The sequence below is a fragment of the Pholis gunnellus genome (genome assembly GCF_910591455.1).
Source record: "Pholis gunnellus genome assembly, chromosome: 21".
NCBI classification, from domain to species: domain Eukaryota; kingdom Metazoa; phylum Chordata; class Actinopteri; order Perciformes; family Pholidae; genus Pholis; species Pholis gunnellus.
This window is the reverse complement of record NC_136548.1, coordinates 7,130,234-7,147,686: the sequence shown is the minus strand read 5'-3', so window position 1 is coordinate 7,147,686 and position 17,453 is coordinate 7,130,234. Positions and strand designations below refer to the sequence as shown.

The following is a 17,453-nucleotide window of genomic DNA, read 5'->3' as shown; positions in this document are numbered from 1 at the left end:
TGAGATGTTTTAGGCTATGGAGAGTTTCTCGCTCTCTGACATCTTGGAGTGGGTGCAAAGTTAATCAATTGCTCGCTGTTATTGTAGTGTCGCACGGGCCCGAGGATGGAAGGGGCGTGTGTTTGAGAAACAGGGCGTGGATTTGGCAGTCAAGACGGGAAAAGGGGTGTCGTGTCTTTTTATTTTTTTCCTACAGAGCCGCTGCCTGCCGAGGAGCCACGGGAGCGCACAGAAAGCACGGAGCGCGGCGGGAAGTTAACGCACAGCCACCTCTCAGCTGAGCCTCGCTGGGACTTTGCTCGAGTTCTTGAAACATATCTACAAGTTGTCTTCGATAACGAGCTGACGAGAGAAAGTGAGAGGAGAGAGAGAGAGAGTCAAAGGGCGAGCGAAACAACCAGAGGAACACGCAGAGCTCTTTTACGCGCGGGGGAGCTTGTTTTGCGCCACTTGCTGCTGTGGCACGAGCGCTGTGGTTTTTTTAAATTATTTTTTGTGAAAAAGCACTGAGGGGACTTTTAGAAGTATGAAGTCTTTTGATGTGGCATGTTTCCTGCGTTGTGTCCTCGTGCTCTGGAGTGCGACTCATGGGATGTAGTAAATGGAGAGCTGCGTTCAACTTTGGACACCTGAGGGTGCAGTCCAAGCTGTCCGTCTTCTTGGCCATGATCATTCTCTTCACTTACCTCTTTTACTGCCTCAACGGATACTGTGACTCCTTGCCCAGGCCCGTTTACGACCAGCAAAGCAACATTCAACACAGAATCACCGTCGATGATGGACACGAGCTGTCCGCGCAGCAGCTCGGCGCGTATAACGCGTCTCAGGTCGTCCGCGAGCAGCTGTCGGACTTGTCGAACAGCGACGCTCCACCTAACAACATCGCTATAGCCAACAATTTCGGCAGCAAAAAGTTCCCCCAGGCCATCATCATCGGGGTGAAGAAAGGTGGCACGCGGGCTCTGCTGGAGTTCCTGCGCATCCATCCGGACGTGAGAGCCGTCGGCTCTGAGCCGCACTTCTTTGACCGCTTCTACGACAAGGGACTGGACTGGTACAGGTAGGCAGTTTGCTTTTTTTTATACTAAATGATACTCCAATTAATTCAATATTTACTGAAAATCAGGCGGTTTCCTGCTGTCTCGAAACGGGGAAATTACCGGAGTAATGAACTGTGAGGGTCAAAGTTCAGGGCAGAAGTCAAGGACGCCTGATTAGAAGTTAAAGCTGCTTACTTTCACTTTCCAGAAGCTAGACTTTTCACTTTCTCCCTCAAGATGCACAGAAGCCTTTTTTTAATTTTCTAGTTTATTAAGCTGGAGGAATTGATTTAAGATGAATTAACTCAACGATGATCTTATTCCTGTTGGTTTATTCATTATATGTCTGGTATTTGAGATCAGGTCATGCATTGCAAGTAGACATGTGCACTTCAAAAAAAGACCCCTCTTCTCCTTTAGATTCTTCAAGATTTATTATGACTTCTTCTCTGTTATATCTCTTTTTTATCATCAACAATTGCACATAAGTATTTTTCGTAGATCTTGTCAGGGTGGCTACGTCTGAACAAAGTTAAATCTCATTGTGTGTCTGTGGAATCTGTTTCATCCTCAAACTGAAAAGATTGTTGAAGCATAAACGTTAATAAATGATGAGGATATGTATGAGATTTGTTTTCCCACTCTTTTAAAAAAAATAACTAATCTCGGTGCATCAGGTGGCCTTTTTACGTGCTGTCATCACATTATTATGGTGTGTTTTCCAGTTCCTTTAAAGCAGTAAATGGTGACATATTAGTGGCCCGAGCATGATGTAACAACAGCAGAGCTATTTCAATACACTCTGCACTCATTAGCCCACGTGAAGCATGTTTTGGTGCCCACAAACACATCATCTCATGCGTGGTGTGATCAGTCTCTCTCTCTCTCCCGTCTTCATTAATATCCCTCAGCACCAATAAGACGCTCCGCTGATAGCCTCCAAGGACGGCAGCGTATTCAGTCCCCTGCCAATAAATTGCTGTTTATTGAGCTGACGCACTGCTTCCCTAAGTGTCCAATGTTGGTCCCCGGAGGGCCTCGCCGCCAGCCTGATCACAGAGGGAGGATGGGTTGTTGTGGATGGTGGTAGTGTGGATGACCCCTCTGTCAGGTGTTTGCTTGAGGATCAGCCGAAATTTTTTTTTTTTTAAAACATTGACAGCCATATTTCTTTTGCCATAAATAACCTCCATTTCATTTTTACAATGAAACTCAGACACGTGAAGTTGTTAGTCTTCGTTAGTCTTAGTTGATGAACTAAAAAGTGCTTTAAAGAATGCTTTTATTCGACAGCCGTGGTCAGAGGAACCTCCGTGTTTTTAGGTTGGAAATGACTGATATCTGATATCTGATAGCACAGAGATGAGAGGAGAAGAGACGGAGAGGGAGGGACATGGGGAACTCCATTACAGAGGGAGAAAAAGGAAAAAAGGATCCGGGGAGTAAATGACTAGTAGACTAGTAGGAGAGAGAGAGAGGAGAACGTTGGAGGTGTGGCAGGGGGGAAAAAACGGGGTTTGAGAGAAGAAGACAGAGAGAGGCTGTGAGAGATCAATATAGCCGGGTAATGATTGGTTCCCTGCGAGGCTCAGGTGGAACAGCACTAAGCGACATCAGAGATTCAAGTGTGTGTGCGTGTTGGTTCTTACTACTCTGTGGTTTTCAGGAAGAGGAGGAGGAGGAGGACGGGGTTTTCCTGCTGCATGTGATGATACAGTTATGAGTGATTCGAGGCAGTTTAATGTTGCGTTCATGAATTACTAAAACTGAATCCCCAATTGAATAGTTTCAACGCAGACATGTACGATTTATTCGAGTGGTTGGAACGTCTGGAAAACAGCAACAAATCATCTACAATTTCAGCATTTAATGTAAACGTGAAGCTGTTAAAAAGTTTTCTTGGATGTGGACATTTGACCCCAAACATTTTACACCATTTTTACAGAATGTGTCCCTTTTTCATTCTTTATTTCCATCATCACTGCCCTAAGAGGTTAACTGTGAGACTGTCATGTCTCCCCTGAAGTATTTGGCAGGAAATAACCCTACAAAGCAGCAGCTGTATGATATTACAGACTACAGGGACTAGACTACTAAACAATCTAAAAATGTATTCTCTAACCTCGTATCCCCATCCCTTTTCTGCCAGGCTTCAGATTTTTCAAGATGGGATCAGATTTACAGAACTCCCTGAATTCGGAAAAGCACAAATTAACTTTTCTGGCCGCTTCTCCTCTCTTTAGTAAATCATGGCCGTCACAACTTCAGAATCCACGCCACAATGCCACAATCCACGCCACAATGCCACCTCCCACTCTCTCCGTTGGAAATGATACCATTGCTTTGCACAATGACGCACTTGTGCTTTTGTATTTGACCAACTAAACAGATACGTTAAACTGGATGAGTTTTGGAAACGAAAATATGAGTTTTGCATTTTGTCTTATTTAATCTAACAAGTGTGTGGATAAGACCCAAATGTGTGATGACATGCATTTTTAGCTGAAGCCACACGCTCTAGGATCTGTAGTTATCTGCATTGTGACACAGCAGAACACTAGAAACGGCTGATGGTGAGAGAGGACCACGCGTTCCCTTTACTGCTGTCTGTGACTCTTTTTTTCCTCTTCCTCTCCTTTTCTCTTTTGAAGGCGTCATGAAACACGTGTTTTTGCTCCGTACTAATCCGCCGACAGCTCGCGTCAACACTGTGTGAATTGGACCAGTGTCGTGACAGGTCAGGCATTAACATGGACAGCTCAGGGACGCGCGGAGTGGCTGAGAGGGATTAGGCCCCCGGTCGCAGTTAAACAAGGCCGTGTGAAGCATTAGTCAACAGCAGCCACCCTCTTGTCTTCAGTATTCCTGCAACTCAACCTTTACTGCTATAAGGGAAGCTTATTGTACCCAGGGGCGGGGTAGTTCACTGGCCTACGGACAAGCAACAAGAGCCAAAGAGATTTCTTTCTGTTTTTATAGGAGACAAATGGTCGGTGCATGTACCTGAAGTCCATGAGGTACTTACGCAGTTGCCATGGAGGACGTGGAAAGATTGTGGAGTAGCTCATCTTATTAGTAAAAAAAGTATCGAGTCGGATACGATATGCTCTGAAACGACATGTGTTTGCATTGAGGCGACAAAGCCCTCTATCCTAATTGATTGACACATCTCAACGTTGACCTGTCCCCATGTGTTGTAGTAGACACATCAGACTTCCCTCTGCCTTCCCACAGTCCTTTCCTCCCTCCCTTTCTGCCCATCCTGCCTCCTCCGTACTTCCAGATATCATATGTTGTTATAAAAATATTATTCCTTTGGTGTACGTTAAGTACCCAGTGAATCCCATATATCAATTTGAAACAGAAGCTGTTGTATGCAAAGCCAACAATATCATCTGAAGCTGGAGCTGGAAAGTATCACTCAAAACATGTATCCTCTGACAGAGCTCCCCGTGTCAAAGCGCCGTCTGCGTCTTTGAGCTGGGAGAGGGAGCCTTGGCCCCCGCGTCTTCAGCCGGCGACCAAGTAAAACACATGGACATCCTTAAAGGAAGCATTTGGCAAATTGTCGGAAAAAATGCTTGCATGTGGAAAAGCCTTGGCTTTCGCCATCAACTGGAAACGAGCCTGTGGTTAGGTGGCGGAGAATGAGGGTTTAGACAGCCATGGTGTGCAAAGTGAGTGTGAGCATGTGTTGCGAGCTCGGATTCATCCGCGCTGCTTCGGCTCGAGACCTGCTTTTCCGTCCGCTCCCCCCCCCCCCCTCCCTCGTTTGTACACCTTTTCTTGACGCTATAAATATCCAGGAGATATAAATGTCATCTCCCGATATCGATCACCTAAAATAGGTTCTCTCTATTGATCTCTCCCTCCCCTCTGCCTTTATCGCCCTGTTGCAGCAGAAATGAATTAACTTCTGAATATTCAATCTTGTTGACAAGGAGCTGTTACTCCCTTCCACTGCTGACATTTATACCTCACAGGGTGAGTGTTGGCGGCGGTGGATTTATTGGCTTGTTCAGGTCACTCAAACTGTGTAATGTAAAGCCAGCGGACGAAGTCCTCGCTCCTGGTACAGCAGCTCCCCTTAGAGTCGATGTTTCTTTCTCTCTGTCTCTAAATCTCTGTCCTTATCGACTCATTTCTTTTGTCTCATAGTCTCCTCTCTCTCTCTCTCAGGAAGCGCGTCGTACGATTCAGCTACCTAGACAGGAATGTCCTGGTTTTATTTCCTGTCAGACTCTTCTACCATTCACAAGGGATTCTCCGGGTTGAATTCCTCTCTGATCGCATTCTTGGGAGCTGCATGTTGCAGATATTTTTCAGACTGACAAAGAGTGTTTTTTTTTTTTTTTTTTTTTTCGGAGGGGAAAGAGTGGCTTTCAAGCAAGAATTTGTAAAAAAATAGGAAATGTATAGATCTTGCTGGAAGAAAGAAGGCTTTGTGCCGAAGACAGGGCTGAATGCTTAGCGAGTATTTCAAGCCGCATCAGCGCAGGGAGGAAAAAGTAGTCGCTTAATGCATAAACATGAGCAGCACCATCCGGCACGTCTGTCAGAGCTAATAAACATGACATGACACGTGCTGCTATTTACATTTAAATGTTTTTTTGTCAGGATTAATATGTAAATCAAGTTCGAAAAAGTATAAGCATATAATCAAACATGACTTGATAAATTGATGCGGGACAGGTATGGATTTTTACTCGTAAAAATAAAAAAATAAAAAAAGGGTTTGGTCCAACTCAGTCATCAATATTTTGACAGCTCGTCATTGGACGACCTTTAGACTCCCAGCACGCCGCGTCTCATCCAATCAGAAATAATGAAACAAGATGCACGATGAGAGGCAAACTATGAACCGCACAACCCTTCAGTCACAGCTACAGGGCGCAGAAACACAGGGGGGGCCGTGTCGTTCATCATTGTGACTGATTTTAATTTCAATCGTCTATTCGTCTATAATTGCAGACTATCAGACTGAGAGTGTGCATTTTAAGTAACAGGCTCAGGACATGCCGTTGCTTTTGCTCACTCATCAAAGTCCGCTTTTTCTTGTTAAACAGACAGATCAGGACTGACAAGCCAAAATGTTTAATGGACCACAACAAAAAGAATCATCTTTCTGCTTCCTCCTCCTTCTCCTCTCTCCGTCATTTGCTTTTACTTCCTCTCGGCCTTCCTCTTTTTTTCTGCTCTCTTTGCTCAGCGTCATCGCCGGCCTTTTGTTTGAGGTTAGTGTGCGTTTAGGTAACGAGTGACGATGAAAGAGAAATTTAAAATAAGCACTTAATTAGAAAAAGACAAAGTGAAAGACGAATAGAAAATGGTGTCACTAATCAGATAATAAAACTTGATTAAACAACAGAAGAGTACTTGAAGGATACGTTCACATATTTTCCAGTCCGTGTTAAAACAATACTCACATGCTCATATATACATTTTAAAGAGTTCTTTGCTCCTGTAATCAGTCCTCCTTTGTCTATACTGGCCAATATGGGATCCCTTCTTAATGCAGTCAATGTGAAAATGACCTCTCTGTGTCTGAACAGAGAAGGTTTCCTTGCTGAGCTCCAGTAGAGGAACAGTAACACAATATAAGTAAGTTTTTAACTTTGAAAGATACTGACTTGACTTGTCAAACATTATATTAGCTTCCAAAATATTAGTGGTTAAAATGATGGTGCAGATTTTTTGCTACGATTAATTGATTGGTTTATAAAATGTTTGAAAATAGTAAAGTTTTGTTCAACCAACAATCAAAAAGCCCCAAAATCTCTAGTTTAAAATGATATGAAACACAAAATAACACCTAAAGCCCTCAAAACTGAGAAGCTGGGAGTAAGTTTGGCATCTTTTGGGGATAAAAAAAGACTTAATTAATTACCAAAATAGTTGTTTCCAAAATTGAAAAGGAATCAACTTATCAACTAATCAATCAGCGTTTTAAGATCTATACGATAATGATCAGTTCATGATGCTCATGGATTGGAGTTACTCTTTAGTTCTGCTGTCTTCTTGCTCTTTTTATTCAACTGTTCTACGTTGAAGAACGGATCTGAGTACAATATCCTCTCACTTGAGTCAATCACTTTATTATAAAGATCATTTTGTAAAGTGGAATGTGGAACATTCCCTGAGATAACTTCTATTATACGAGTTGGCGCTATATAAATAAAATGTAAATTATTTTTGTCATTGAAAGAGATACTGACAGTTACATTCATACAGTTACTGCGGTTTGGTTTTGATGGGCAGACAGATACTCAAACCCACACCCAGTTAACCATCACTGGTCTGTCTGGAGAGGCAGGTAATTATTGACTGTGTGTGTGTGTGTGTGTGTGTGTGTGTGTGTGTGTGTGTGTGTGTGTGTGTGTGTGTGTGTGTGTGTGTCTGTGTGTGGCCGTGGACCTCTCACTGGTGTCTATCTCTGTTTAATGTCTGACTGCCTGGGTGGGTGAGGGGTCGTGAGAACCTGCAGCCACCCAGAGAATCCCACAGAAAAAAAACACACCTTCCTTTGTCTGCTATCAAACCCTCCTCGAAAACTCCCATCGGTTTGACTTAACCAACTTGAACTGGTTAATTGTCGGTGATGTCTGTGCCGGCTTTGTGAGGAAATGAGATTAATTATGCCGGAGACTCTGGCAAAGAGAGCTGGAGCTGAATTTGAGGACAAGCAAACCATCAAACAAGACGTTGTGATTGGAGGAAATCTGGAAACCGACACCAGCTCCCGCTTCATGACCGTCCAAACTCTACTTCGTCCTGCGTGTTTGATGTGTGTAAACGCAGCCAGGGCCTGCTGAGTCCACTCTCATGAGCCTGATAGATGGCACTAATAGCAGACCGCTGAATGGACTGTTTCCAGTTGCAAAAGCCATGCCTCTGCCAGCGGCAATTTCCAGTTTTCGGCATAAGACACTGCTAACAATGAGCTGAGAAACCACAAGGAGGGGCGGGCTGAAGCTGCTCGGAAGTGGGTTTTTAGCATCATACAGCATTGAGTGTTCTTATTGGTGGGGACCTGGGGAGTTGCCAGACGAGCAAAAGTCCATATTGAGTCGATTACAGTGTTTTTGAGGTGTGTGTGTGTGTGTGTGTGTGTGTGTATTTAGAAAAGCTGTTTAATTAGTGAAACGTGGTTGTCTTCTGTCGCCTGTGCGACTCATAGTGAAGGGTAAAGTATGGACATGTTGACTCATGTTTAATCTTTAACTGGACCGGCTGAACTGGATGACAAACTAAATCTGCAGTCTGTCTGTATGAAATATATTACATAGTAATTACTATTACTAGTATTAGTATTACAAAATATGGCGGCTTCCTCCAATATGAATAACAATGCAATATGTTTAATAATTTGATATTTGGAAATACTTGCAATGTATTTTGGAACACGTGGAAAAAAAACATGGATGTAGTCTCTGCGATGTCACGCATGGATTTCTGAAGAGCCAAAATAAAGCTCAAAGTGAGCGGGTTCGGTCGTCTCCATCTTGGCAATGACGAAAAATGAGCAAAGATGTGGAGCGTGGATGAAGCTGAGGTGAGCCGAATGAAGCCCGGTTGCTGAAATACGCCCAACTAGCTCAAAGATAACAGGCTAGCTAAGGCTAGCAGGCTAGGCTGTTGCTAGCCGGCTCGTTAACCCTGTGGTCTTGTTGCTGCTGGTTGGTACCGGTGCTAACATAAAACAATACTTACACTTAAAAACTGGAGCGCAAGACTTCTTTATTTAAATCAACCAATTTATTTGTCACATGAAATTGTACTCGACCAACGTTACAACTCCAGTGAAATGCAATCTCTTGTCTGCTCTTTCAAATTGTGCATTGACATTATTCAACATAAAGCACACTCCTCCCTTTTTTTTGCTAGAGCCTATAGAGTACATAGAAAATGAATAAAGTACATTTTTTGAGTACATCTTAATATATGTGCTGCAAGGCTGTAACAATATACAAATATTTTTGTAATATTTTCTCAAATACATAAATAAATAAATATAATAAGAAATATTTTTTTATTCATAAAATGTAGAATAGCAGAAAATGCCAATTATGTTCTCAGAACCGAAGTTGATTGTCAAGTCTATTATCAAAATAATTCTGTCAATTTTCTCTCAATCAAATAATTGAGTAACTGACTAATTGCTTCCGCTTTAATGTGCTGATAAATTGACATGATTATTTCAAAAGGAATTTTACATTTACAGTTAATAACTGAACTGAGTACACATACATTCATCTTATTCACAGCCCAATAATGTAACTGTGGAAAGGACATCATGCCATCACCGGGGTCAGGATCTAACCGTTCTATCTGCCCATCCTGTGTTCAGGGGATCGGATGAAGGCAGGGTGGGGCCCCCGGGGCCCCCCCGGCAGTTCGGAGATAAAGCCACACAAGTAGGCCACTGTGGGCCCGGCAGGAACACGACTGCAGATTTTCCCATTTGATAAGTCAGGAGGGGTGGGAGCAATCAGTGCACACACACACGCACACACTCATATGGACACATACAGTACACTCACACATAAACATTCAGACACACATACAGCACTTACAGGCTTATTTCCATGTTCCAACATTACAGGTTGTTACGCTATCAGAAAGATAAAATCACTGCATCCCTTCTTCCTGTCCTTTATTTTCTCTTACTGTGGTCATTTTTAAGTACTAAGCACTTTGGCACTCGTTAGTCATTGCTGTGATATTTTTGCCCTTTACCTCCGAGAGATAACTTCATCATAATTTATATTTGGTTAAGAAATAAGCTTTTTTTCCGTCCTGCCAAGAGTTAGATGAGAGGCTTGATACCACTTTCAAGTCTCTACGGTAATTATAAGGAGACAGCCAGCAGCCAGTTAGCATAAAGACTGGAAACAGGTGGAAACAGCTAGCCTACATATTTCACGTACAGACATGAGAGTGTTATTAATCTTCTCATCTAACTAGGGCCGGGTGATGTGAAAAATGGATTTTCATTTTTGAACGTCTTCCTAAACCATCAGTTCAAATAAATTAATAAAATTGATTTATTACCCAACTCAACGTGTCAAACTATTCCTTTAAGACAAATCATCAATTAATTTGTTACGTTAGTCAGCGATTAACAGATAATTCAAACAGTTTGGAAGCTGATGCTAAATGTTGAAATAGAATTAGTCACACACACACACACACACACCTCTGTCATTAGGGCCGCCCTGGTTTCTCAGAGGAAACTCTGACCGACCACTTCTCACTCACTCACCGCTCTCAGTAGACCCTCTGATGTCTCTATTAACCGTTACGCCTCTATTTTTCCCCTCAGCTAGACACATTTTTCAGCTCTTTCCTACCGACCTACCCCATTGATGCGAACCTCCTCGGTAAAAATACTCACCACCACCCTGGTGCTTCAGCCAGACGGTAACCTTGGGAGTGTGTAATGGTCCGCCACACACATGCTGAAGTGAGATACAGTAACATGAGGTGTGGGCAATTTGGGCCCGTGTAATACAGATATTGTGTAAAGGGCTGATGGATAATATCTTCTGCTAATATTCAGCGTGCATGGTATCTGCAGGTCTTGATAATAAGGCCATGCTAGCCGGCTATAGACCGTGACATTAGTTATATTTTGATCAATCCAGCAATTCTCTGCTGCCTGCAGGTCACATAAATAGATTTTTTAAATTCTAGGAATTATTGATATACAGTACTCAGTCGTACTAACTATAAATAAGACATCATTTCCTATACTTAATAAATGAATGTAGGCTTTATTGTCCCTACTGATTTTTCTTTCTGTGATTCGGATATAAAAAAGGTATTAAATTGCATTTTTCTAGTTATTTAAAAAGGTCTAAAAAAGTCTTTTTAAATAATTGAACACTGCAGAAACCCTGTGAAAAGATCATCTCAAGACAGTTTTCACCTGAATTTTCTACTTCACAAGAAAATCCTCTGAAACTGTATTTAGACACAAAAACTCTGCAATGAAACCCAGGTGCAACTTACATGCATATCATTAATTATTTCCGCCTTGCAGCCTCACAATCAGAATACCTGACAAAAATAAGAAAATGTTGAAGAAAGGAGTTTTCTCTATTTTTACTTGGCAATAGATACATTTAACAAAAAGCCAAATGTTGGCCAGAAGCATTATAAAGTAATGGCCCAACTCCAACACACACACACACACACACACACACACACACACACAAGTACTACTTTACTTCCCCTTTTATTGAGTTGCTTCCAGTCCTCGCTGACTTCTAATCAGCCCACAGAAGCTCCTCACCCTGTATTTGCCATCAGTAATGACAAACCTCCCTCCACGCAGCAGCTTTTACAGATCTTTGAACACACACACACACAGGCAGACTGCATCCGTCTTCATGTGTCCCTCTGTAGTGGTTGAGGATGTCGATGGGTTTTTAAATTCCTTCACACGTGTCAAATGTATTCATAACAATCTCACTTTGAAGGATACATTGGAGGCCAAGTGGAGGCTTTGAAGTTGTAAGAAGGAGATGGTGAAAAGACGAGGTGAGCGGAGGAGAAGTGGAGGGATGAATGAAAGAGAAGAGGGGGCAACATCGCGTGTACGAGAGAGAGATCTGCACATGATGACATGTTGCATTACATGATCCCCTGTGATCCCCGGTGGTCTCGCCCTCTGAATCACAACCATCTGCCTCTGACCTTCAGGGTGGAAGAGTCCATTTCCGCGCAGCGCAGGCTGGTGGGGATTAAGAGGCTCCGGGGGTCTGGCCTCGGGCCCAGCGGGGCCGGTATGGATCACAGCTTTCGGAGCTCCGAACCCCGGCACCAGAGGGAAACTTCCTAACCCAGAAACACTTCCCTCATCATCGCCCCGCACACACACACACACGCACACACACGCACTCAAACTGGGGACTTCATTACTCCCAGATGTGGATCTATGTGTTTACTTATGTTTGAGTGCATGTCATAGAACGTGCAGAAAGAGAGAGAGATGGGTGGTGTACAAACAGAAATGATAGTGGCTGAAGCCACCGTGTTTGCAGGTGCCTTTTTTACTTTGGAAGTAAAATAAACTCACATTTGAGTAGCACTTAAGAGGGCAAACCCTTTCATTCCCTTAACAGTCAGAACAATAACTAGTCAAGTTGATAGAATAAAAGGGCTTTTCAGACTGCATAGCAGATAGGTTGTAATGCCCTTTGTTTCACCCAACACCTAAATAATACAAATATTGCACTCTGCCTTTGGCAATACTCTTCAGGGAACGCAGGGTTGAAAATGCCGCATCTACAAACCGAATGTGTTCTTTCAGCGTAGTTCATAGTGATCAGATGAACAGTAGCTCTGTTTTGCTATTTGTGTATCTGTCAGTCTACCATTTGTAATACAACATTTATTCATTTATTATCATATTATTTATTTGCAAAATGCTTCTCAAACGGTCCGTCTACACATGAAGCAGACCGTGTTCGTCTCCTGTTGCTTTTGTTGAGAGCCCGACGCAGGTCAGTATACACAGCTCACTCGTGTACCCTCATATTCTGGTCATAAACAGTAGCCTATTAGCCTGCAGTGCTTTTAAACAGGCCCTAATATAAGCTCAGCCCACCCACAGAGAGCACAGCTAAATGTGAGCATGTGCACTTTCAAAGCCCAGATGAAGGTGTGATGAAAACATCAGGTCGCTAGGTTTCCCTAAAAACTCTTTGGAAACCATACGGTGGCTAGTATCAGATAAAAAGAACAAACACTACGATTTCATCTTCTTGAGAGAAAAAGAGATTAGACGCTTCTGAGCAGCGACTCCAGGTTAATGAGAGGATTACGTTACTGCCGGTTTTTTCTCTTCATCAGTGCTTTTACCTCTTTTCCTCTTATTCTTACCCAAGATTTTCATTTTCTCTTCTTCTTCTATCCCTCTGCTTTACCCCTCCTCCTCCTCCCTTTGCTGTGGCCTCCTCCTGGGCTTTCTGTTGTAGCCGGGCTGTTCTGTGATTACAGGCAAGTGGTTCAAAATGTAAACATGATGTCAATGGGAGCCCCACTCAGCCTCGAATGGAACACCATGGCTTCGATTAAACTGATTGGATGAAATCAAACATCCATTTGGTGCTATAGGCACACTCGCAAAACACCAAACAGCGCAAACACACTAGCACCTCACTTTTTTTTGCTTTGAGGCTGGTTGCTTTTGAGGTCACTGCCTGCAACCACAGAAAAAACGTAAATACAGACAATATCTCGCATATCTGGGTCCACATTGTACGGTAGTGTGTTTTTCGTTGCATTCCTTACTTAAAGAAATACTTAATAGTAGACAAACCTGACCAGCATGCAATTACCGCAAAATAACCTGACAGAGTAATGACAAATGAGAGTTACCATATCAAAAGTGTGAATTTTGTTGTTAAACTGCCCTCGGATCCAAATGGAAAATGGGGCTTTAGGTTCATAAAACCTATTTTGCCACTCACGTCATGTGGTGACCAGCCTCAGGAACTTGGCTTCAGAGCGATAGGTTGCAGCTTATGCTTCGGCCTGAAATGCTCATTGTAATACATCCCAATGTTGAGACTAGTAAACAGTATTGTTTTTCCAAACTTTTCTCCCTTTGGTATTTGCTATACATCTCTAGATTTGAGTTTTAGCCCCAGCCCTGTAAAGCAGCTCGGGGGTTTCTTATGAATACCATGAGTTGTGTATCTGTTGTTACCCTCATGGCTTCATGCTTAGAGAGTCGGAGCGGACTGTGTGTGTTGGATCAGCGAGAGAGAGGAATGGAGTCGGCTCCATCCCCACACACCAGAGCTCAGAGCCCCCTAAGCCCTTCACTTACAGACCAACCACGAAGACTCCGACCCAACCGTCACCACATGCCTGCTGAGGAGGGAGAGGGGAAGCATGGAAATTAGCCGAGGGATCTTTCACAGATGCAACACTGGCATTCCTCATTGCCTAGATTTCTAGTACACACACTGAGTCTGAGATTTTTAATCTCCTTATTTGAATTCAACAATTAATTTAGAAGAAAATTGGCAGAATCTTTTTTTTATTATTTCACAACGGCGGTCATTAGATTTCATTATAACGTTGCAGTAGCATTTGAATGAAATAAAGGGCACGAGACAAATGTGTTTTCCTTTCCCTCCCATTTTCCTCGTTTTTATATACAATCTGCTCTGGCACGTTATAATGACTCTCAGTCAAATGCAGACTCGGGTCTGGGTTTGCTGAAAGTTTTGAGGCACTACTACGTCTTCTCAGCCTCTGAGTCATCTAAGTAAGGAGTAAAGATCAAGAGGAAGAGGGCAGCGCAGTCCTCTAAGAGCCAAAGTGTGACTAGAATACCTCTACCACTGATTATAATTACAATCTGAGGGCCAAATGCAACAACCAGGATTGAATGCGAACACATAGCCATAAGACAATACTATGGACTTTTGCCTCTTTTTAATAAATTAACGGATCATTCCAGTGTATTACTGCTTGGGTCTTATTTTTGTAACTTTGGTATTCATTTCAATGTGCAATGATAACATTGTTCTCACCAAACTAATGAGATCTGGAAGCATGTCAATACTGCTGTACATATATCCAAACAATTCTGGCTGCTTGTTGAACCATGTTGTCCTGTTTCTACACTCGTTAAATACAGAATACGGGTGTTGAGTTGTTTACTTGATACGGAGCAGGGCTGAGTAACGAATAATGTAGCTAACTTTTATTACTTTGACTGTTGAGTAATTTGGAAAGTAGCGTAAATACATTAGTAAAATGTAATGAGTATTTAACTTGTATACGGATTAGCTTGTTGTACAAACAAGGAATTAAAAGTGAAAAAGCATTAAAAGTAACTTTTCCAACCCTGCTGTAGGGCTACAAATACCAGTGGTATGACAGTAATGTGGCTATTATTTTAGTCTCGTGGGACGCGCTCATAGCTCCAAGGACCAGGGAGGGAGAGCCTGGTTAGGAGGAGGTAGCAGAGGAGAGGAAATTACTTTCCTGAGGTTAATATAGCCTTGCGGTTTTCCTACAGAAGCCGCTCACAGACTCCCTCCCAGTCTGAGCTGACACAGTCACTCCGTCAATGCCAGCAGCTAATGTCACGTTTATCTCCCTCTAATCACAGATTCAGCCCACTAATTCCAAAGCAAAATCAAAAAGCCTTCAAGGCAAATGAGGCATCGTCAAAGGAATGCGATGCGAATAATGAGAAAATCAAGGGGATGTTTTCATTTCTTCTAATATATAGAGGATATTTTTGTAATATAGAAGTTACAGTATTAATAATGGCAATCTTTCTTTTCTCCGTCATGCAGGAACCTGATGCCTCGTACTCTGGAGGGTCAGATCACCATGGAGAAGACCCCCAGTTACTTCATCACTAAGGAAGCCCCTCGCCGCGTCTTCTCCATGAGCCGCCACACCAAGCTCATCGTGGTGGTGCGTGACCCCGTGACCCGGGCTGTTTCCGATTACACCCAGACTCTGTCCAAATCTCCCGGGCTCCCGTCCTTCCAGAACCTGGCCTTTCGCAATGCCACCACAGGCCTCATCGACACATCTTGGAGTGCCGTGCGCATCGGCATCTACTCCAAGCACCTAGAGAACTGGCTGCGCTACTTCCCGCTCTCGCGCCTCCTCTTTGTCAGCGGCGAACGCCTCGTGACGGACCCAGCGGGCGAGATGGGCCGGGTCCAGGACTTCTTGGGGCTCAAACGCGTGGTGACAGACAAGCACTTCTACTTCAACCAGACCAAAGGTTTCCCCTGCCTGAAGAAGCCCGAGGGGAGCAGCAGGCCGCGCTGCCTGGGGAAGTCGAAGGGCAGGCCCCATCCCCAGATCCCCTCTGACGTCCTGCATCGGCTCAGAGACTTCTACAGACCCTTCAATCTCAAGTTTTACCAAATGACCGGCCACAATTTTGGCTGGGACTGAAACGGCTACTCGCCAAAGCTCTTAAAAACTGTTAGTAGCCTTCTTGGTCAGCCAGCTACCAAAACCAGACAGGGATATCTTGAAGACATTGTGTATTACCAAAGCTTTTACTGTGCAAATTATACCTTTCCTTCATTTCTTAAGCTATGAAAACTCCTTCCTTCCTCCAGATTTACAGCAGCCATGCTATCAAAATGTGTGAGTTTGTTAGCCAGCAGTGCTAAAGGAACGCTTTTGAGAAGTGCTGGTTGCTGCACTGTGACGAGGGCAAACCAGATTGAAGCATACTTGCACTTGGCACCGTGAGTGCCAGGTGTATGATGAGCTGTCATTGATGTCCCAAAACACTTCACAGCAAAGCCTGTGATTTGAAAATAACTAGAAAGACGAGACCACTGCAAAGAGATGTGCCTGAAGTTAAACCAAATGACATATTGGACTATTGGGACACGGGAGCTGTGCTGAAAAACAACACTTACCGTAAGGAAAGAAGCAAAGGGTTTGGAATTATGCACAATCAAAAATAAATGTAAATGTGTGTTGTTGAGATATAACTGAATCATTCAGAATCTTTTCAGTCCAATCAGCATTGTTCTGTTCGTCTCCGTCACGTTTATTCTGTGTATGAAGTTAAAGGAAGCTCTCTTTCTGGACTGTCTTTATTAAAAAATAAAGATGTAGCATACGCAGAAGGATACCTGGTACTGGTTGAGAAAAATGTACTAGAAATATGAAACACTATGTGCTGTACATTTGCTGTTATTTATGTCGCTAATACAGTGCTTGTATAAAATGTTCTCTACAGACAACACCTGAATCTGTGATTGTTTTCTACTTCATTTAATCAACACTCACCTCCACAAACGGTACTTACATGCAACTCTATATTTCTAAAAGCTTAATTTATAATATGGCAAACTATTGTTGAGATGTTTTCTGAGTCTTTTGTATATTCTGCAGGAAGTTCTGACTAAAACTTTTATTCAAAAATGTGTTTTGGGCTCATTTTTGCTTCGAAGCATTCAGTTCATGGTCTTTGTATTTATTCCAAACAAACCAATGTTGCTGCTGCCGGGAATCTAAAGTACATCTGTTTAGCAGATGATTTTTTTTTTCCTGGAAGAGACACTGGATGATTAGAAAAGAAATTACATTTAATCACCGTTTTGTGATTTTTGGAAGAGATGACGAAGTAGGAAAACCCGACATTTATTCATGTATGAAAATACTTTAGATTGTTTAACATTTAGCCTTTACTTATTTATAAAACTAATTACTACATTTTTCAAATATAATAGAACAAAGAACTTTAAAGTACTCGCCACTATTCTGGTACTCACCTCTCCTCTCATTACCGATTACTTCCTACCTGCCTTTGTGTGTTTTCCCGCCTGTTTTGATTGTCTGCCCCGCCCTGATTAGTTTCACCTGTCCCTCGTTAGCACTGCAGTCATTAGACCTCCTGCTCAC

General features: G+C 42.9%; 1 protein-coding gene across 1 annotated transcript; it reads left to right on the top strand.

Annotated features, from left to right (window-relative positions):
* Positions 1–225: 225 nt before the first annotated feature.
* On the top strand, positions 226–16,105 carry LOC306712859 (heparan sulfate glucosamine 3-O-sulfotransferase 6). Its single transcript, XM_079182298.1, has 2 exons — positions 226–1,060; positions 15,365–16,105. The coding sequence occupies exons 1-2, from the start codon at positions 540–542 to the stop codon at positions 15,981–15,983; spliced, it is 1,140 nt and encodes a 379-aa protein (XP_079038424.1). The 5' UTR covers positions 226–539; the 3' UTR covers positions 15,984–16,105.
* Positions 16,106–17,453: the final 1,348 nt, after the last annotated feature.